Consider the following 22,082-nt stretch of genomic DNA (forward strand, 5'->3'; position numbering starts at 1 on the left):
TCTGTGCCATGGCATCGTGACTCAGTTGAGCCGCTAGTTCAGCACTCGTAACGGAATAATTGGCACCAGTGCCCACAAGGGCAGTGAACGGACAGTTGTCGACCTGAATGGGGATGAGAGCAGAAACACTTTCATTGTCAATGGCATGCAGCTGTGACAGGGAATCATCTGCGGTAGTCCAGCGTATCTGGGGAGAAGGATATTTTATGGTTCGGTCAACAGCGGCTCCACCATCGGAGTTCGCTGCTGCTTTCCCTGGCATGGGCTGAGGGCCTAGTAGATCTGCCCCAAACACTTTACGTGAGCACAAAGTGTTGGTTAGGTGACTGTTGAGGAGATGGGGAGGAGTCGAGGAGGAGAGAGGGACTGACGTCACGGGAGAGCCGAGGACTGGTGGCTTGCCAAGTACTTGGCAATAGCTCGGGGACACACCATCCTGGGGTCCACGTGCGTCTGGGCAAAACCCAGGAAGGCCCATCTGTCGGTATGTACACTCCCTATACAGGTGACCTGCTTCGCCACAATGGTAGCAGAGTGGCTGATTGTCGGGAGTGTGCCAACCACTGGATTTCCGCATGTTCAGACTTGGGCATGCAGAAGGCAGAGGGTTCAAGAAGTACTGTGCCATCTGCTGCGTTGCTGGACAGGACGGACAGCTGACTGCTGGCATACGAGCTCTTAAAGTGATACAGAATAAAAACTTTGTCGCCGAAATTTCTGGCTCCAATGATAGCTACCGCACTGAGTGACCTAAACAACACTGAGCAGAAATGAGCAAAATGTAATTAATCTAATGACTGTCTCAGATTGCCGCACCTTGTGGCCTCCTTGGAAAGCTCTAGCAAAATCATATTGCGTCACACTTACCTGCCTCACTTCTTCCCGCCCATTGCAAGCGATCACCCACACCCAGCGCACAAAAGGGGAGAGTGACATTTGATGCGATGTGTTTGCTTTGTTGTTTGACCGTCCAATTCGTACCGCTTGCTTGTGTGAACTGTTCAAAAATCTCATCTTTCACCTCGTGGTTTTGCGGTTTGATGTGAGGAGCAGCCGGGTCAACGCTGCAGAATGCCGAGGGAATACTGCATGCTTTAAAGACACACGAGCGCCGGCAAAGCGTCCCTACTGTGTCCGCCAAAGGCGTCTACTATGGCATCCGCGATTAGCGCTGTAGTAGATGCCGCAGTTGTCTCCACTCTGTAGGGAGCGGCTCGCTCCGTACAGAGAAAGCTTGCAGCAAGTTTGCATCTGTCACACAGCAAGCACAGCAAGCTTGCACCTGTCATGAATGTGAAAGCGCACAATTTTTCCTAATCCCTCAAGGCCTACGCGGATGCATGCAGTGCACAACGTAAACACCACGTTGCTGCTTCAGGCTCTCTCAGCATTACGGAGGGGGACTGCTGTGTGGGTCGTTGTCACCGCTAGATGACGCGGACGGATCGTATGCATATGCCTTTATCACGTGTGGTCATTCAGTAGGCCGCTCATCGAATTCAGAGCCAATCTCCGCTCATGCCATCATTCTCACTAAGCATTGTGCATGGCACAACGCGGGGTGTGATGTCAGATCTGCCAGCTTGTTGACCGGAGCGTGTTGCGTGTGACCCGGTAACCGCTCAGCGCGTCAAAAATGAAGCCATCCGCTCAAAAATAACCCGAATAAGAACTATAGAAGAGCAACTGTGTCTTAGGAATGCAATTGTGGTGCTTTCTCAATATTCTTAGATTTTTATTCTGTATCCCTTTAAGGCTTCGTCATACGACAGAAGAGGGGTTGGTTGCAGTTGGCAGTGCGACCAGCGGTTGTACCAGTTGCTTGACCACTTCGCAAACTGTATCGCTTAGAGCAGTCACATGGGGTAGAGGAAACACTGCACAAAGTTTTAGCCAGCTCTTCACATACAATACCGCGCACAAGTTCCCTGAGGGTCGTCAAATCAGGGTTTGCCACAGACGACGATAGATGCAAAGTTGCTTGGGCGCTCATACTGCGACAACCGCTATTTGATATTTGCTCCCGCGTCGCATTTTCCCGCAACTGCAAATGGACCGCGGGGCCATCAATGAGCCCTAGACTCCTCTAAGAGCGTGCTAACCAAAGTACGGTCAGGGACATTTTGCTCACCAAAGGTTTCCTCACCAAGAATGCTGAGGACGGGCCATCCGCTATGCTCAAATGCACTGATGACATTGCGTCCGCACAAATTCGGGCCATCGCATTGTGGTACGGGTAGAGTTGCATCTAGGGTTTTTCCTGCATATGAGACCGGAAGCTTCAGCTAACCTTTCACGGGAAGCTTGCCAAAAAAGCAGAACTGCAAAGACGTCTCGCAGAGCACAGGCCAGACATGCCGATGCTTGAAGTATGTTTTCCACAGGTGATCCGGTGTCCACTTGCATTGTGAGCAGAATTCCGCTCCAGCAGAGGATGCGAACCACGGGCTTGACCCAGTTTACCGACACAGCTTACAAACTCGGTAGACAAAGTTCGCTGCTGTCGCTCTCTGAAGAATGCTCTTCACAATGGTCCACCCCTTGTTTCCATACACACATTTTAGCTAGGTGCCCTTTAGGTTGGCAGTGAAAACCCTCCACCCGGTGAAACTTGCACTTTGCTGCCTGGTGCTCAGTGCTACCGCAACATGGGAAAACGACGTCTTCGCTTGGTCAAAAAGTGTGCGGGTGTGTCTTGTGGTAATACGGTTGACCTTGCATCTTGCTCCTCACGGCATGGCCGTTGCCATACTCCTGTGTCTTCTCCATATGATCAATGTTGAGGGCTGCCATCTCGGCTGCTAAAGCTATATCTTCGGCTCCTTTCAGCGTCAGAGAAGGTTCTGCCAAAAGCTTCCGACAAACTCTGGCATCACGTAGACTGCAAACAAGTCTGTCTCGTAGCATCCTGTCCCGTGCTGCGCCAAAGTCGCAACGGCAGGTCTTCATCAGAATTTCAACAATAAAGTCCTTTGTTGTCTCGTTGGGACGCTGGCATCTGGTGAAGAACTTGTACGGCTCTGCTATTTCATTGCCTTGGCGCGCAAAGTGTTTTGTCAGCAGTTCAAGCAGCTTCTTGTAGGTGAGCTCTTGAATCTTGGCCGGCGCGCATCATCCTGTTATTATGCCAACTGTTGCCATGCTTAAGGGTGCCGTTAGCAGGGCTCCTTGTTTCTTCGTGTCAACGAGTTCGTAAGCTTCGAAGTAGGGCTCCAGACATACCTGGTAAGCATCCCAACTGTCTTCCATTTCGTCGAAACCTGGCGGTACGGCATGGGTCGCCATGGAGCAGACAGCGGCCCGGCGCTGGGCACCCTCGTCACCACTGTAATAACTCGACAAGCGGTTGGTGAAGAACGAAGACTTTATTAAAGGTTAGTGTAGTTTTATAGCCTTTTTCTTGTCACGTCACCACAGCCACTGCCGATTAACAAGAGGTGTGGCCGGTGAATCTAACAATATAAACGCGTGTCTGCGGCACAAGCTGATTCACAACAGTTTTTACCTTCCTTTTGACTGTGTCTTGTATTGTGCTATTACGAGTTTTACGATGACACAGCACTGAACTGACCAGCAGCGGAAGTTGCCCACAATATGTTAAAAGTGACATTCCTCTCGCACCCCAGTAATAAACTTCTTAACTGCAAGTATGGAATGTTCTAGCTGTCCAAATTTAGCATATCTGTTAGACAAAAAGAAAATATTTGATTAAGCTGAAGTAGCAAACTCTGCAACGTTGATAAGCTCCTGCCTACATCATGGCAAGGCGGAAATACATTGCTGCGCTGCCTCCTCATGACAGCACACATTGCTGCCTGGTTAAACCAGCATAGGCACATTTTGTAAATCTTGCTCCTAAAAGGGCTAAAAGAAAAATTGGCAAGTACAGGATATGATAATTTGGCGTGAAGCCTGTCTCAAAATATCAGACTAGGAGTCATCGACACTGTCATGACACAGCAAAATTTGTGGGCATTGTGTAGCAATAAGGTTATGCATGACAGTGCTAGCTCATAAAAAATATGCTGTGCTTCGTCTTCATAGCTGCTGCAGTGATTGCAGGAAAGAAACCAGCCACATCACTGAGCATGTGCTTCCCCAGTAATTTAAATTTCAATTCAATTCACTTTAATTCATGTTCGATGAACATGAGGGTGGGAGAAAAGGACACTGGCACTCACACCCCCTGCATTGCAGGCACTTAAGTTAGTACAAATGTGCAATAAACAAAACAGTCACACAAATAAGTATTGTAACAGATGTATACTAGTGAATGCTACAGAATAAAAATAGTATCACAAAAAAATTCTGAAGTTGATCATTTTACAATATCGCTATAACACAGCACATCAAGTATAACACATTTCCAGTTATTTTGACACATACACGTAAACAGAAACACAAAAAGGGTAATATAATACGTATAACAGAAACACTGTAGTTGATCACTTTTCACACAAGGACAAGATGTTTCGTATGTGCCCGTACAACATGCAGCATGTGATTGGTCCACTAAAGCTGCTCTAAAAAAAGTACTATTATTACACTAAACGATTTAATCCACTCTGGTAGCTTGGCAGTATATTATCTACTGTTTGGAGCACTAGGACATTCATCTAATGCAAGAAAAGTGCAGAAGAAGAAAATGTCATGCCAGTATACTTCTATTGTTCATTAATAAAGCGGAAATGCATTTCGTTCTAGATGAACCAAACTTTCAGCCTAATAAAGTTTGGTCTAGTACTTCCCTTAGAGACAAAGACAGCACAAGTATAAAAAAGATAACTGACCTGCAACATTACGCTTGTAGTCATGCTGAAGTTTGGGCTTAAAAGTAGACAGTGCTTGGCCTTTATCTTCTATCTCCACTAGCAGTCAACATTTTATATGCCAAAGGAATCAAAATCGAAATATGAAATGATATTGCAGCAGTCTAAATTGCCTTTTTCAATTGTGGTCCTTCAGGAAGCAGCAAAGCTATGCCAGAACTTACCGCAGGGCTGGCAACTGAGAGCTCTAAGGCTAGCTGTTGAACCTCATTGCTGAACTCCTTGATGTTTCGGATTAGTCTTTCCCGCATTTCAACTTCGCCCTCGAGCATCTGGTCCAGCAGGTTGGCAATGTGGGCCCGAGTACGCTCGAGACGGCTTCGTGTAGCCTCGTAAGTGATGCCCACGTCGGACCAAATGCTCATCAGCTCACTGACCTTAGTTCGCACCATTTCACAGATGTGCTGACTCATCTGCGCCCTGCATTCAGAAAGAAACAAGAGAGTCTAAGCACACCTCACCACAGCATCACTTATTCCAGCACCTCAACAATAATGATTTCACTAGTGCAGATCATGCAGCACCTGCTGCCTAAGTATATTGTGGAAGGAAAAACAACCTTTGACAGCTTCTCATCACAAGCCATTCAGAGTGGCAAAATATTCATGACGAGATGAGGTCATCAAAAGCCAAAAAGTCGCAATCGCTTGCAATGATATTAGGGTGTCAAACCAATTAGGGATTAAAGACACACTAAAGATTAATAACTGGTACTGTATTATACTGGCGGACAACTTTTCTTGGCTATGAAGCGAAAGCAACGGGGGCGGAGCTTTTGCACATGACTGTATTCGTACACAATGTAGTCCGGGCGCGCTCAGCACTGGTTTCTGTTTCGCCAACCTCGCACAACTTCTCTAGTCAAGGCAGATACAATAACTCGGTGTGAATCAGTGTTTATTCACACACGACGTGTACCAAGTTCTGAACAGCCAGCATCGCAGCCTGCGTTGGAGCTCCAAAGCAGCCATATGGAGACGCGCCACCGATGCTGCCGTCGGTAGAGCCTGTGCAGCAGTCAGCTCGCTCGCTCGTTTGTACGTGCCGATGGTTGCGATTTCCAGAGGGGCTCGCTTGGTTTCTGGGCAGACGCTGGAAAAACTTATTTTGTGTTCTTCAACAGTCTTTAGTTGCCAAAGTTAGTCAACAGCCTCTCAGGGGAGTTAATTGGCGAGACAGCAAGCACGAACACTCACCAGAAGACACAGGTGTCATTTTACGTTTGATGAACTTGCAGAACGAGCAACGGTCTCGAGTGTGCGAAAACTCGAAAGAGCAAACTAAAAGCGCAATAATATACCAATATTTGACTGGTGAATATTATGTAGTGTTTCAAATTAGGTGTTGTAAAAAAAACAAGTATTGTTTCCTATTTCCCACGTAAAAAAACATGAGCAAAACTGCGGGACTACTTCCAGTAGCGGTGAAAGAGACGCGCTTAGTTTTCGTAGCCTTCGCTTCATAGCCAAGAAAAGTTGTTCGCAAGTATAAAAAGTTATGTTTCTGCAAAAAATTTAAAAAATAATAAATAAAAGAAAGAAACTGCTCCTGCAGAAAGGTGCAATTATCCTGAAAAAAAGAGAAGGGCGGCAATGCCACATTGAAGCTTTCACACCCGGGCGTACTAACATAATTGATGCTGACATCTGCTTGGGCCTGAATAATATTTTATTGGCAAAGAAACTACATATAGTGTATCGCAAGAGCCCAAATCTGAACTTGGCAAGGTTGAAGGATCTTACTGAAGCTTAATGCCCTGTATATAGTTGTAAACTGTGCGGGAGTCTCAAAGAAAAAAAAAAAAGGAAGAAGAACAATCTTACATTTACTTTTGTTCTATTAATCAACCAATCACCATGAGATCAACAATAAAGTTTAACAGTGTACATCGTCAGTCTATATCGATTTACTTTTATCTGCACGAATGTTTTACTTTCCCAGAACAAAATTATGCAATTCTTCATTTGCATCAGAGATGCCTACCCCAAGGATAATTGCAATTTTATTAGAGGGAACTGTCACACATCATGCACCACAACACCATGCAGTTGGGCAAACTTTGTGATCAATACAGGAAGAAATTTTAATTACAGAAAACCCAGACGAAAATATCCCAGCTGTTAAAAGAACTCTAAAATATTAAAAAATAGAGTGCATTTCTCATTGCTCCAACTGCAACAAGCTTCTTTGAAATTTGATGTCATCCTTAGTTGAATAAATAACAGCTTCCGCATCAGCCTTTAGCAAGCTTCACAATGTGAAATTTTGTCTAGGCTCTAGGAGCTCAACACAAATAGAAACCATTCTTTCTACTGGAGTTATCTGTTGCTGCTGTTGCCACTAGCTCTTCGAATATGGTATGTCCCCCACCTTGTTTACTGTAGACAAGGTCAGCATTTTTATTTCTTGACATATTTATCACAATAGAGGGTTTTAGAATAGACGCCCTAATGTTCGGGGCCTCAAAGAAATAGCGTCAAAGCCACCGTGGATGCACGAAATGCAAACAGATTAAGTTTGGCATCAGACATGCTATTTCACTGATTTAGCAGGAGCCCCAAAAGCTTTGCATTGACAAACATAGCGGCACCCATCGAAGCGATGGATTTAACCTAGCACCAAACTGTGCTCGATTCGTGTTGACATGTTTGCACAGCGCAAAAGACGAGGACTGAAGGAAGAGCACAACAAAGGCGCCTGTGTTGTGTTCTTTCTTCAGTCCTCGTCTATTGCACTGTGCAAACATGTCAATATTGAATCACCAACTCACCCAAGCTTCCACCAACTAAATTCGTGGCACTGCATGAAACTTGCAAGCTAGGAGACGTGACTGCGGTTATCGCTTTCTCTCAACTAGCATGTGTTATGAAGATTGATTCATTGATGCCGCTAATTCCGAATTAGATTGTAGATTTCATGGCTTGTAGGCCTAACTTGTAGGCCTTAACTTGGCTGGTGAGGCACCTAAAATTGGTCATTCAAAACTAAGCTCAACGAATTGCTTGCTGCAGATAGAATAGCCTCTAAATTGTAGTTAAATGTGGCAACATGAATGTCAAAATTACTCTTCTCCTAAAATGGTATAATTTAATTATTTATAATAGCTTTCCTCTACTGCTGTAGTGGCGCTACAAGCGCAAGATGCTATTCGCATGTGCCAAGCGCTATCCTATTATCTTTTTATTATTATTAGAGCAGAGTACCCAAACTTTTGGGGTCCCTACTCTAGAACTCTCAAATAATGGTGCAAAGTAGTCTGCAAACCTATCACAATCTCCAACGAAATTTTACCTACATAAAAGCAAATTTCCATTCTCTTCCACATAACGTCCCACATAACATGCATTCGGTATCACATAATACAGGGTGTCCTGCATATTCACTCAACATGTTCGAAAAAAGATTGTGCTTAGCGCTGCACTGTTCTTGCCTAAATTTTGCAAAATCACATTATGGAGTCCCTTGTCGTTCAGAGTGACACTTGCTACAATTAAGTACCTGGTTTTTAAGGAAAATGTGCAAATTTGCCATTGTTATGAGGAGACAAGTTGCTGCCACAATGGCACAAGCATTAACTTGTGTAGCTGCCTACTGGCAGCGGCAGAAAGCAGCATACAGGGACTGGTGTTGCGTGTTCCAGGAATGGGCAACATGCAACAACGCTATCCGATTGGCTGCTTTCTGCAGCTGCCAGCAACACAAGATTATGCTTGAGCTGTTGTGGCGGCAGCTTGCCTCCCATAAGCAATGGCAAATTTGAACATTCTTTGTCAAAGACCAGGCAATTAACTGTAGCAAGCATTACAGTGAACAACGTGGACCTCAAACTGCTAATTTTTGCAAGAACAGTGCATGGTAAACACAAAATCGCTTTCTTAGTACCTTAAGTAAAATATGCAGGACTCTGAATGCAGCAATAAATCCTTGCCTCGCAAAATCACATTAATGGTTTTCTTGCTCAAAACATTACAGTAGGCTGATAAAGACCAAACAGACCCCTTGATATTTTTTTTCTGTGCTGATTTCAGAGTCGGCTTGACAACCATCCCGAATTTAGCGGGACAGTCCCAACTTTTGAGTAAATGCCCCCGAGTTCAGGATGGCAGTTTGGTTAGCCAATTAATCTTTATGTATACTAGGGGTGCGACTACCCATGACTTTCATATGATGCATTGAAGAATGTCCCATTTGATGTTATCTCCAAATCAAATAGTCACTAACTATAAGTATGAATATTTTTCAAATAGTAGTCATCAAACATTTGAAAACAACCACTAAACGCCATCTAACATAAGTGGAACAAGTTTCATCCCCGTGCACAGTGCAAGCATAAAATATGAGGAGGAGGAAAAACATTTATTACAGAAAAAAAATAAAGAAAGGACAAGCAGGTGTCTTTCTGCTTGCGCTCTTGGTCCAGGGCTCTTGCAGCTCTTGCTCCCGGGCCCAGTGCATTAGCTGCTGCTGGTTATGAGGGTCTGAACTAGTCAGCACGGCCTCCCACTGCTCGGGTGTGGGGTTGGGTGTTTGCAGGGCTGCCTTCACGTTGGGGCACACCCATGTGGTGTGATATAGGGAGGCGCAGTCGTTACAAAGGGAACATTTGTACGAGTATACAGTCGAACACGGCTATATCGAACTCGCAAAAAAACGCCTATCAGTTCGATCTAGAGCATAATTTGATATAAGCCTGCTGAGTAATTGGATGTCATAAAAGCAAATACCATGTATAAAATCACTTTATTTATGAGACTAGCTTAGTTTCTCATGAAATAGTCCTGCATTTCTTGCTGCTTGGGCAATTTCGCTGCCTGCGACGCACGCACTTCTTCACATTGTCTAAGGAGTCGGGAGCAGCTGAGGCCGCAACCTTCCGCACTCGCGCAGAAGCACCGGACTAGTGCGAGCGCACCAATCCCTTCGGAGGATGTGGGCAAAGGACCGTCGTTGCTTTCCTCATTGTGCCCACTTTCACTTGTGTCGACGGTACGATGTCAGCAGTGTAGTCTTCGTTTTCTAGCTCTCCTGTGATAGCGACACCATCATTTGCACTCACAAACTCGTCCACTGTTGATTCGTCAACAGCTTCCGGAAATTCTGACAGCCGCTCCAAGTTACGGCAACACCGGCAACGACTGCATCACATTCATCAGAATTTACAGTCATCACTGAGCACATGGAAGCCGGCACGGCTGAAGCAATTTCGGATGAACCACTCGTACACGGTTGTGCGTACGCGTCAGGCGCCACGGGCACTGGTGCGAGAGTTTGGCCACTTAATTTCCCCCTTATTCTTCAAGATTACCCCGAGAGTGTTCCTCGGAATCATTCACGCTGTGGGGACACATCCGACTTCTCACCACGTTCGACCCGATTTATGATTTCAAGCTTCACGACGAAAGGCAAATTCTGCCGCTTCATCACGGCGACACTCCGGGAGAAGGCCCACAAGGCACACACACAATGGACCAGAAAAGCACCAACACAACTCGCACTTTCGTCATTTTGCACGATGAGGGCACAAGAGCCTCTGATTGGCTGTCTGAGCAAGTGCTGCGGGCGGGCCAGGATCACTTTTTGCAGGAGGGTGCCGACGGCTCATCCGAAGCAGTGCGGTCACGGTAGGGAGAGCAGTTGGATGGAGCCGCGCCGTCAGGTTTCCCCGCAAGCACGAGGGAAAGCCAACTTCTGGGGGCACTTTTCCGCCGCTCGACGTTTTGACACGTGACACGACACGTGAATGGAACAAGCTGGACCCTAATATTACAGACAGCCCATCGTTAACTACTTTTTTGACATTAGCCGAAAATGAATTGCGCGTTTCGCAATTATGATGTACTTGTGTCACCATCTATTTTTGTGCCATTTTATTTCATTAGATTGTGTACATAATCACAATTTCTTTAACGACACCTTAACCGTATCTTATGGATTACTACCTCTTGTGTATACCTCACTTTTATAACTTGTATTACTTGCCACTACTGAGTACTATTGTTGATTTATGCAAATTGTTTACTTCCTTCTTGTTGTAATTATTGCTTACCACCATTGATGTTTGACAGACTACCTAATTACCCCTTGTTACTCTTAAATTTAATGCTATGTATTGTGTAATTTATGCATGCCATTTTGTTCACCTTTGTATATTTTCTGGCTTTGATTACCTGTTGCTTTTTTTATCAACATTATTACAGAGTATAACGTTACTTTTATGCCTACTACATTGTCTGCCTCTGCTAACTGCATGTTTAATATGTCTAACCTTATTATTGCGCTAATTATTATTGTTACACTGCAAGATAACTATGTATGCCCTTCCTGTTATGATCCCTGATGGGATCGACAGTATGAATAAATAAATAAATAAATATATCGGGAGTTGCTGCTACTTTTGTTCGATGTAAACGTAATTTTTGCTATATATACTCATTGTAACTATACCGTGCCCAGAAATTGTTTGATATATAGAATAACTCAATGTAAACGGGTTCGATATAGTGGGGTTCGACTGTAGTGTAGGGTGTATTGCGTGTAGTCCGCTTAAATGGGGGTATGTATTGGTTTGTAATTGTCGCCATGTTAAGGCATCTTCACGTGAGAGGGTCTTGTGTGGAGGTGGGTATTGTCTGTTCAATCCGTGGTGTTGTAGTATGTTGTTGTATTACAGTAAAAGCTCGTTAATTCGAACCGCAAGGGGAAGCCACTTCAGTTCGAATTAACGAAAGTTCGAACTAACGAAAGTGAAGGAGGGCAACAGTACACTGCGATTTGGAAGCAGTAGGGCATGTCAGAAATTTGGCGTGTCAGAAAGTGATGGCGTGTGCCCACGCACACGCCATCTTCAAGTCGAAGCTCTGGGTCCGACTGTGCCACACCACTGATGTCCACTGAAACGAACGTTAGCCGAAGCTTAACACCATCACAATGAATCGTGACGGCCAATACCTCCTAAGCTGAAAATAGAGGTCCACAACCGATGAAGACTGCTGAGACAAAGACGCTGAACATGTGAAGGTGGTGAAGGCCCCGATTCATTGGTTCTTGATTGCAAGCGCAGCTGCGACGTACTTGATTCGCTGTGTTTTGGAGCTTGCCGTGCCATCTCCGCACAACATTAGCATCTGTACAAGATTCGGAAAGCCTCCGAGATTCGCAACGGGCAAGAAGTCTTGGAGGTTACGTAGAACGGAGAGGCGGCAGCCGCCGCTGCCTTCTGGCTGACTCCGCGTCGATTAGATTTTTTCCAATTTTGCCTTCTCTCGCCGTTCTCTCCGTTTCGAAGGCAATACAGCCTTGTGTGTAGGCAGTAGGCGCATTTCTCTGGCCGTGTGCCAGGCGAGCGTAGTTCGAATTATCCGTGAGGGAACCTTCTCGCATTCGAATTAACGGACTTTTTTATACATAGACTTCTGTGGAGCTTGGCCGGACCAAATCGTACAGTTCGAATTATCCATAAATTCAAATTATTGAAGTTCGAATTAACGAGCTTTCACTGTATAAAGGTACGGGCTCCATAGTTGAGGCCGTATCTCTCTCTTATTGCGCCCGGGAGGCATGAGCTTGGTCTACAGCATGCACATGCTGATTTCCACGGAGGAACTCATGTCCTGGAGTCCATACTATTTTGTTGTCCAGGAATTGGGAGGCTTGTTTGAGGAGTCGGTGGGCGATTGAAGATATTCTGCCTCTCGTGTAGCTACGGCAAGCTGCCTGGGAGTCTAATAATTGTGACGTACTCGTTGGTCAGACTAGAGGTGATGGCCAAGGTGATGGCTGTCTCCTCTGTTACGAGGGCGCTGGCAGTTCGGACCGTCATCGAGACCACCTCTTGAAGGTTATGGTCGACAACGCTGGCCATCATGACTGCTTTTTGGGGGTACTGCGCGGCATCTGTGTATAGTGTGGTAGGGAGACTGCCCTATTTTGGCTGTAGAGTCTTCGTGCGAGCTTGGCGACGACCGGCACGATGTTCCTGGTGCATGCTTCTGGAAATAGGGGCTACCTTGATGTGCTCCCTAAAGTTGGGGGCCAGATGGATTGTTTGTTCACGGCATTTTGGGGTAGCCTAGGCGCGCTAGGACTGTTCTTTCTGTTGGTGTGAGGCTAGGCGCTCTCGTTGGCTTGCGAGGTTGGCGTCTACAATTTCTCTTATTGCTCTTATTGGTCAATTTCTCTTATTTCTCTATGGACTCCTAGGGCTTCAAGCTTGAGTGCCATTCCCGGTGATAGGCCGAGTGCTTGCTTGTATGCTTTCTGAAGAAGCACGTCTGATTGATCTATCTCCTTGGGAGTGAGGGGCAAGTACGGGGCAGCGTAGGCAATGCGGCTGATTATCAGGGCCTGGATGAGCTGTGCTATGTCGTCTTCTTTCAGTATGCATTGTTTGGTGGTGATGCAGCTAACCATTTGCATGATTTGGAAGGTGGTCTGCTTGAGACATTGGATGGTATAATCGCCTCCGCCGTCCTGTTGTATGTGGAGGCCACGAATGCGGATGCGGTTTACTGTTGGTATTTCTTTGCCGTCGAAGGTGAGTGTGATGTGGGGTATTTCAATTAGTTTTCTTCACGATTTCTGTCGAACGACTGATAATTCCGACTTCTCGGGGGGAGCACCAGAGACCACTTGTTTTGGATATTGCTGGACGACGTTGGTCGCTTGTTGAAGGGTGTCTTGTTTCTCTCCTTCGGAGCCAATGGTGGTCCAGATAGTGATGTCATCGGCGTATATTGCATGCCCGATTCCTGGTATTGCATCGAGTGGGTGACAGAACAGCACCTTGTGGGGTTCCTTTGTTGTGGGTAGATAACATCGAGGTTCTGAGTGGGCCAATGCCTATTGTGGTCGTGCGGTTGCTTAGAAAGGCGCATATTTAATTGCAAGTATTACGACCACAGTTCGTGAGACTTGGGTTTTTAAGGATAGTATGAAGAGCCACATTGTTGAAAGCGCCTTTCAGATCAAGTGCTAGAATCGCACAGGTGTTGTGTTTAAGGACTTGTTCCTTCAGCTGAAGGATGGCATGGGTAGAAAGGTGGGGCCGGAATCCGAACATCGTTTCAGAAGAAAGGTCGCTGGATTCTAGATAAGGTTGAAGTCGGTTCAGAATGACATGTTCCAGAAGCTTGCCTAGGCGTGAAGTTAGTGGAATTAGTTAGTGAAGTTAGTGATACAAATAACACTGATAGCCACTTACTACAAACTGTCCTGGACGCAATAAGTGCATGGTGTTCTAATTGGTTAATGCCATTAAATATTTCCAAAACTAAACTCATGTCTTTCACCAATAGGCCACGAATTCCAACCACCTACTCCCTTGATAACAATGCTGTGGAACTCGCAACTACTTACAAGTACCTTGGCATCAATCTTCAGTCTAACTTATCATGGAATAATCATATTAATCTTACCCTTGCCTCTTAAAACCGTACTCTCTGGCTTATTAAACATAACTTAAAGGAAGCCCCAATACATGTTAAAAAACTAGCATACACAACATTAATCCGTCCTAAACTAGAATAGGCATCTGGGATCCTGAACAAACTTATATCATCAGTAACATCGAAGCCTTGCAGAACCGTGCTGCACAATTTATATTTCCAGATTATTCACGTTACACCAGCGTCACCTCGTTAAAAAATAAAGCCAAGTTGGACAACTTAGCACTTCGCCATAAAATTTCTAGCCTAGCACTTTTCCATAAGCTTTATCACCATCCATCACTTCACGATGATTTATTTCAGTCACCACCAGTTATTTTTCCACGCCGTGACCATCCATACAAAGTCAAATGCATTAACTGCCCGTCAACCCATTATGCATATTCGTTCTTACCACGCACAATAACTGAATGGAACGCTTTACCATCAGTCATTGCCACGGAACCAGACTTGACTAAGTTTCAACAATTCGCTCACGACTTATTGACTAATCTTATTATTTTTTGCAACTTTTACAGTGTTTTCAATGTTTGTTGGTGTTTTTCATGCAGTTGACTTATGTTTTCCTAATATGTACTAATGTTTTCTCTTTAATAATTGTGACCTAATTATCTTGTATTTTACCGATGTTTCACTGTATTATTACTTCTGTTACATTCTCTTGTTTTTATTATGTACAGGCTATGACCAGTGCCTTGGACTGCCCTCGTAATGAGGGCCTTTGGGGGTATATTGAATAATAAATAAATAAATATTGGTCACATATTTTCTAAGCTGGAGAGTTTGGAGTCCGTGTGCTTCCAGTCTGCTGGTAGCATACCCGCTTCGCAATGATGATTAAAGAGGTCAGTAGGAGACTGAATGGCGCCATCATCCAGATTGCGCAGAAGTTTGTTATTTATTTTGTCCTTGCCTGGTATGGTGGTTCATGTGAGTGAGTGCATAGAGTGCTTTGTTGCACCTCAGTGATATTGATCGGCTTGTCGAGGTCGCAATTGTCACTCCCGCTGTACGTTGGATGTTGTCCTTGTGTGGGTTCGAAATCGCCTATGTATCACGCCCGCTACTCCTCCAGGATTTTGTCATCAGAACCTGGATCGTTGTGTAGGATATGTTGGATTGTTTGCTGGCTAACTGCCTTGCTTTGTGTGGGGTCAAGAAGATGGCGTAGCAGCGACCGTGTTTTGGCCATGCTAAGATTGCCCTGCAACTTGCTGCATAGTTGTCATCAGTTGCGACGGGTGAGCTCCCCAGCATAAAATTCTGCTGTGGCCGTGAGTTTCACTATACATAGTTTCAGTTTACAATTATGTTTTTGGCGATTCCATCTGCTAAAATATGAGAATTTACATCGTGGAGCAAGCTACTTCTTGTTATGCAGCGAACTTTTCCACAAAAAATGCAAATTTCAAGTTATTGTAGCTTTTAAAAGTGGAGATAAAAATAACCTGGCCAATTACTGACCACTTTCTCTTCTATCGCTGTTCTCTAAAGGTCTGGAGGAACTGTTACATTCTAGGATTTCTTCTTTCGTAGATAAATTCAATTTGATGAGTGAATGTCAGTTTTGGTTTTCGCAAAGGTCGATCGACGGAGCATGCTCTGTTAACACAAAAACAAATTATTCTAAAAGCATTTGAGGAAAAACAGTTTATTACTGGAATATGCGTAGAACGTTCAAAAACATTCAACAGTTTGAACCATGACACATTATTAGTAAAACCTGAACTTTGCAGGATAAGAGTGGTACCCTTAAAACTTTGAACATCATATTTTAAATACCGGAAACAGTGCATTTCTATCAACGACAACCTATCCCCTTCTGAAATCAATAAATGCTGGTGTTCCGCAAGGTAGCATTCTTGGACCGCACTTGTTTAATGTATATGTTAATTATGTCACTAACATTAGCAAAACACCAACTTATATAATCTATGCCGATGACGCGATTCTTCTATTTTGCGGGTCCAACATTAAAACACTTCACTTAAACACCAATGATTTCCTACAAGGCCTGCTGACATGGATAATATAAATTCATTAAAAATCAATACAAGCAAAAGTAAAGCAATCCTTTTTACTCCTCAACAGTCCCCAGTAGTTCTCACAGAAAATCTTATGCCTGACCACATGCCTTTAGATGTTGTTGACTCCTTCAAAACACTTTGTGTATACTTCCACAAGCATATGTCCTGGGACATGCATATTAAACACATTACCACACTTTTGAGGACTCTCGGTATTTTGGTTAGATTGCGTTTTTTTTCTACCACCCAATATTAAATTACTGATTTACAATCCATTATTTTTGCCCAACTTAAACTACTGCTTTTGTGTATGGGGCAAAACTACGTCATCCAATTTACAACAATTGTGTGTACTTCAGAACAAAGCTTTTAGACACATAGCTGGCGTGCCCTTCAATGCACATACAGAGCAACTTTTCAGGCCGGTTAATGTAGTAGCTGTTCGTAATATTTATTCATATAATATGGCCGTACAATGTAAACATAGCAGCATGAATACTAAGGAAGACATAACGTCGTTATCACACTTCAAGATTAGGACACCTGTATACAACACACGTATCAGAGTATTGGAAAGCCCCATTTTGTCGAACGATATATGGAGAACAAATGCTTGAACGCAGCATACCCGTACTTCTAAATTTTTTTAATGAACGCGGGATCGATATAACTGTCAACAACACACTGCACTCTATCTTTGTGATGCATTCAGGATACCATCTGTTCTGTGTGGATGTACTTGTCTGAAGACTAATATGCATATTATTATAAGCATTTAATGTATATAACTCTGCAATTCTCTTTTTTTTCCTACAGAGAATGTGTGAAACAGTAGTTCGTGCCTGAAACTTTGATATTGAAATGTATTCTGTTGTGTTTTTAACGCTTCTTATACTCACATTGTTTGAAATGTTAGAAGGAACATCCCTGGTTTATCCCTGGTATGTATGCCTTGCAAAGGGGGTGCGAAGTGAAAGTTGATTCACTTGACAGAGTCAAGTGAATCAACTTTCACTTTTAGGTCAGACTTTCCCCCCATTCAATATGGAAATAAACTCAATTCAATTGGCACTCTCTGAAATGTGTACGCAAACCAACTCCTTATTTGTTTCTTCTGCTCAATTTTTACATTTCATAAAGAACTCTTCATAATGTGGAATGTGTTAGGATGTCAATGTCATTTTAACTGAATCGTGAGAATGTGGCTGAATCGTGAGAATCGTGGCTGTTCATTATATGAAAATATGAAATTAGGGGTTTTACGTGCCAAAACCACTTTCTGATTATGAGGCACGCCGTAGTGGAGGACTCCAGAAATTTCGACCACCTGGGGTTCTTTAACGTGCACCTAAATCTAAGTACACGGGTGTTTTCGCATTTTGCCCCCATCGAAATGCAGCCGCCGTGGCCGGGATTCGATCCCGCGCCCTCGTGCTCAGCAGCCTAACACCATAGCCACTGAGGAACCACAGCGGGTTATATGAAAATATTGAAAAATACTCCATATTTGATACACTAGCTGCACTGTTCGATTCATATTCAATTCGATCACAAAAATTACCATTTGCACACCCTTAGTGTATATACCCTTCAGATTAAATCGGAAATCTGTGGCTAGGGCTGAGTAGCAACACACTTTCTAGTTCAAATGGTGATGGCACCACAGTTATATCAAGCATGCTTCAACAACAAAAAAATTCACATTTTATCGAATGAGAGGACACAGGTGCTGCATCAGTAAATAGCACCCACTGCAAAATGCAGTACCTAAGCAATATTTTATAGCAAGTGATCATACGTCTCGCTGGAATACTCCGAACAATGCAGCATGTCCTCGTACTTATTGATGGCTGTGGATTTAATGAAGGCTACCACATTTTCGCTTCAATTTCACATTTTATTTTGTCAGGCGTGGATGTGAGGTGTTCATGAAACATTCAGATTTTCGTATTTACAATTCCATTTACTATTTGAATGTTTTTCTAAATATTTGTGCACCTCTAGCCGTTCTGAATTTAGAACGGTAACTAATATAATTTTTTTTCAGTGCAATATTTCGAAATGAATTGTACCCCTTCTCTTATCCCGAAGAGAGGAAAGAAAAAAAAATGGTGTCTGAAAACTATTTCACACAGCGAGATAGCCGAGTATCTTAAGACCATGTAATCAACACCAGAACCTTCGGCACGCTAGTGCGTTATGAGCACAGGTTGTTCAGAAGTCGCAATGTCAATCCTAGTTGTAAGCGAAAAAATAAATAAATAAAAAGGTCAATGCTGGGTAGCATGAAATACTAGTGCGGGTTCTAGCTTTGGTGTCCTGGAGGCACCGCCAATAACGCGAAATAATGGCACATAGTTACAACTAGTAATATACAGACAAAAGAAAGACTATTGAAGAAATACAATAATGTCCAGCCAAGAACTTGTGACGCTTAAAGGCGCGTTTAGTCGGACGTTAGCGGCGCCGGGTGCATGGGAGCGCGTTGACCGCGTCCGGTTACGTTGGTTGCACGTCCAACCTTCGGTCGAACTAAAGACGCTGTTGTTCTCGCCAACGTGACGTAACCTGTGTGCGCGCTCACGCTACGTCGAACTATGTTTAGCCCTGAAGTTGAAACGCTAGGTCTCCTCGATTTGGCTGCACTAGTTCAGGGGGTGCAGCACTCTAGCGCTCGATTTGGCAGTGCAGCTAGTGCCACCTGCACTTCGGCACTCGATTTGACGTCGTGCTGCACGAGTTCATGTACACTTCGGCACTAGACTCTCCGCAAGTTCTTTTCTCGCGCACGTAGTGCAATGCTTTTGTTAGCAGACGACACATGCGGCTTCGTGGCCATGCGGATGTTGGTAGACGGCATCGACGGCGCCTGTTATTAGTAATGCAGCACGGACGCCAGTTTTCTTCAGGATGTGTACGCAGCATCTTGTTAAGGGCGCTTTCCGGGTTCAGCTGCTACTGTTAAGTGCACAGAAGGCCAGGATTTTCCCTCAGGTCACAGTCGTTTGCATTAATTTTTATGAGCTTACCGCTACCTCGATGTTAAGTTTGCGCGAAACCACATCGGTCAGTCGTTTGAAACGTGCCATATATGATTCAGAAAAGTGTGGAAACTGCGCTTGGTCATGCTTTCTGAATAATGATGCCGAAGTTGAACTAATTTCCAGCTACTAATACATAAATTCTTTCCACAGGATCAAAAAGGGCATTGCGCACACGTTTACGCTCGCGGCACATACCAACAAAAGAAAAGCCACAGGCGCCCAGTCGCAGCAGACGAAGACCTGTACATTTCTGCACTATTGCCCTCGATTTGACCGCTGCACCGAAAACGCTAGTGTCGCGCTACACTCACACTTCAAGAACTGGCGCTGCACTGGCACGGCACTTTGCTGAACTAGTGCAAAAAGTGCAGCCAAATCGAGGAGACCTGCAACCGCGCCCCGCGCATTCAACATCAGAGAGAGCCTTGCGTACAGCTTCATTACTTTACAGACATTCATTCCTGCTGAGTAGATACGCAATCTTGTGTCCCAGGTTTGCGAGCACCCCATGGAAATGCGTTAAGGGTAGTTAGTGTTCCGGACTAGTTCAGCCTTGCTAACCGCCAACTCCGAAACTGTTTAACGGCCAACGCAAAAACCGACACAACGGCGCAATTTTCGACCGTTGCGGAGCTCGTCTGATCGAGGTTCTTTTCATTCGCATTTATGCGCCACTTCGACGGTCGAACGAAGCGAGGCGTAAGAATGACAGCTATTGCCCCCGTCCGTCACAATGTTCACGAACGCATTTGTGACAACGTCGCAGAGCGCATCTGGAGACCGGCCAGCCATGGTAGAAAGCCAGCTGCTGAATAGGCAAAATCACGCCATTATGGGGTGATGACGCTTTTGCAGCTTACCTCTGCTCGGTTTTAACAGCAAAGTAAGCACGCAGTGATACAAGGAGAGACGTTACTGTCGGTCGGAAAACCAAATTGGCGCCCAGCGTACGCGCTGCGCCCCAAATGTCAGGTACGGCAGTCGTGCTCACCTTAATTCCGTAAGTCCTGTCATGTTCTCCATGGTAAGCCCCGAAGATACAAACGTGACCAAACTGGTCAAGTGCACGTCTGCAAGTGCCGTTGTCAGGTTGTAAAAGTTACTGGCCCATGGGCACGTGTTCAATACTGAACCTCTCCAATCATATGTAAACGTTCGCAGGATGCGGCTACACGCGGCAAGCGAACAATTCAAAATTTCGCATCGCCAACAGCGTCAAGGGCGAGTAGACCAATCGCCGAGCTGGCTGCCATAACCGATGATGATGATGGTACACGTGCGTTTTTCTGGTGTCCAAATTCACGCTTGGGAAAGTGGCATCATCTAGATATAAAATGGTAATATGTGGGCTATGCATTTGCAGGTTGAAAGCGGCGGAAGCAATTTTTGGAGCTGAAAACACGTCACGGGTATTGGTGGGAATAAAATTTTGCCCTTGCCTTTGCATAGATCGTGCTTGAATTTTGCAGCAAGCTTGCATGCTATGGCAAAATTGTTTATTACGACACCTGTGAAGATTTAATTCCTCCCTACGCATATTTTAAAGCAAATCTTGAAGGCCATGTTTTGTCATACTGCAGAGGGCGAAAGTAAATAACGCTGTAAAACACGCTACAACTTTACGTGTTTTTGGCTCCCGAAATCACTTCTGCCGTATGCATTAAAGAAACAATAGCCTTAAAGATCTGTAATTGTTTATCCAGACGGCGTGACCTTGGTGTAAGCTTAGTAACATTGGTACGGGGGATCTCTCACTGAGGTGCCCCATGTGGAAAAATTATGCGAGGGCGCTGCGAGCGAACTGGATTCGGGTGAAGACGCGCTCCGCGGCATATTCAACGTAATTTCGATGCGGGCGCTACGACCGATTGCGCGCGTACGCTCTGATAATAGAGCTTTATTTCCACTGCTTATTTTTATTAACAACTTTTCGCTACGTATATATATTTGTGGAATGTGTTATACTGCACGACTCCTTCAATTTCGCTTTCGTTGTCAAGTGCGTCGTACGCTAGCGAGCACGCGTTCATTGCGCGGACGCTGGCGGCCGCCGAGTTTTTCTTGCAAGAAGTGTGTGTATCTTATGGTTTTACTTGCATTGGTGCGCCCGCGACTCTTGTCGGCCGGTACCAATTGTAGTTTTAGCCAGGTGAACTGCTGTTTTTAACATTGTTTTCTGAATGTAACGCGTAATTTTTGCCACAGGAGCTACCGATCTGCAACATGAAGGTGCGAAAGAAAATGTTACTGATATCGTGCCATTTTACGCGCTCTTCTTGTTGGTGAAATATCGATCAGCGACAATGATCAAAGGAAGCATTATTATAGTGAAATAAACCCGGTTTATTGACTGCGTGACGTAAATAGGTGCAGATGACTAATGGCGTACCCGGTGAACGCAACGGGTACGTTGCGTTCACCCAAATAGCCAACTTATTACTGATTTGGCTTGGCTCCCGTTGGATTTTTAAAAGGCGGCGGTAGTGCGCTTTGGAGATTTCTTGAATTTCTTGTGAGCGTCTGTCAAACAAGGTGTAACCTTTCTCTATGGTGAAACCTTTACGAGGTGTTTCTGCGCTGTATGTTCGATTTAAGTGGTCTTCGCTGCCGTGGTTAGTTTGTTTGGCTGGTTAGTACATGTACAAACGGTCTTTTGTGATGTTCTGGAGTTGTGGAAGTTCGTCGCCCCTATTGCAAGTACTTGCGTTGTCGCGACATCATTCGAACACTTTACGATCA

At 44.7% G+C, this 22,082-nt stretch overlaps 1 protein-coding gene across 1 annotated transcript in view; it reads right to left on the reverse strand.

Annotated features, from left to right (window-relative positions):
- LOC139057641 (protein regulator of cytokinesis 1-like) overlaps positions 1-20,556 on the reverse strand; it is a 73,102-nt gene extending 52,546 nt beyond the window's left edge. Inside the window, exons 1-2 of the mRNA XM_070536232.1 lie at positions 20,335-20,556; positions 4,994-5,249 (exon numbers count right to left, since the gene is read on the reverse strand). Coding sequence (XP_070392333.1) covers positions 4,994-5,249; positions 20,335-20,366 — 288 coding nt within the window. The 5' untranslated portion in view covers positions 20,367-20,556. The remainder of the gene's footprint in view (positions 1-4,993; positions 5,250-20,334) is intronic.
- Between the last annotated feature and the right edge of the window lie 1,526 nt (positions 20,557-22,082).

Source organism: Dermacentor albipictus, chromosome 3 (assembly GCF_038994185.2).
Source record: "Dermacentor albipictus isolate Rhodes 1998 colony chromosome 3, USDA_Dalb.pri_finalv2, whole genome shotgun sequence".
Classification (NCBI taxonomy): Eukaryota; Metazoa; Arthropoda; class Arachnida; order Ixodida; family Ixodidae; genus Dermacentor; species Dermacentor albipictus.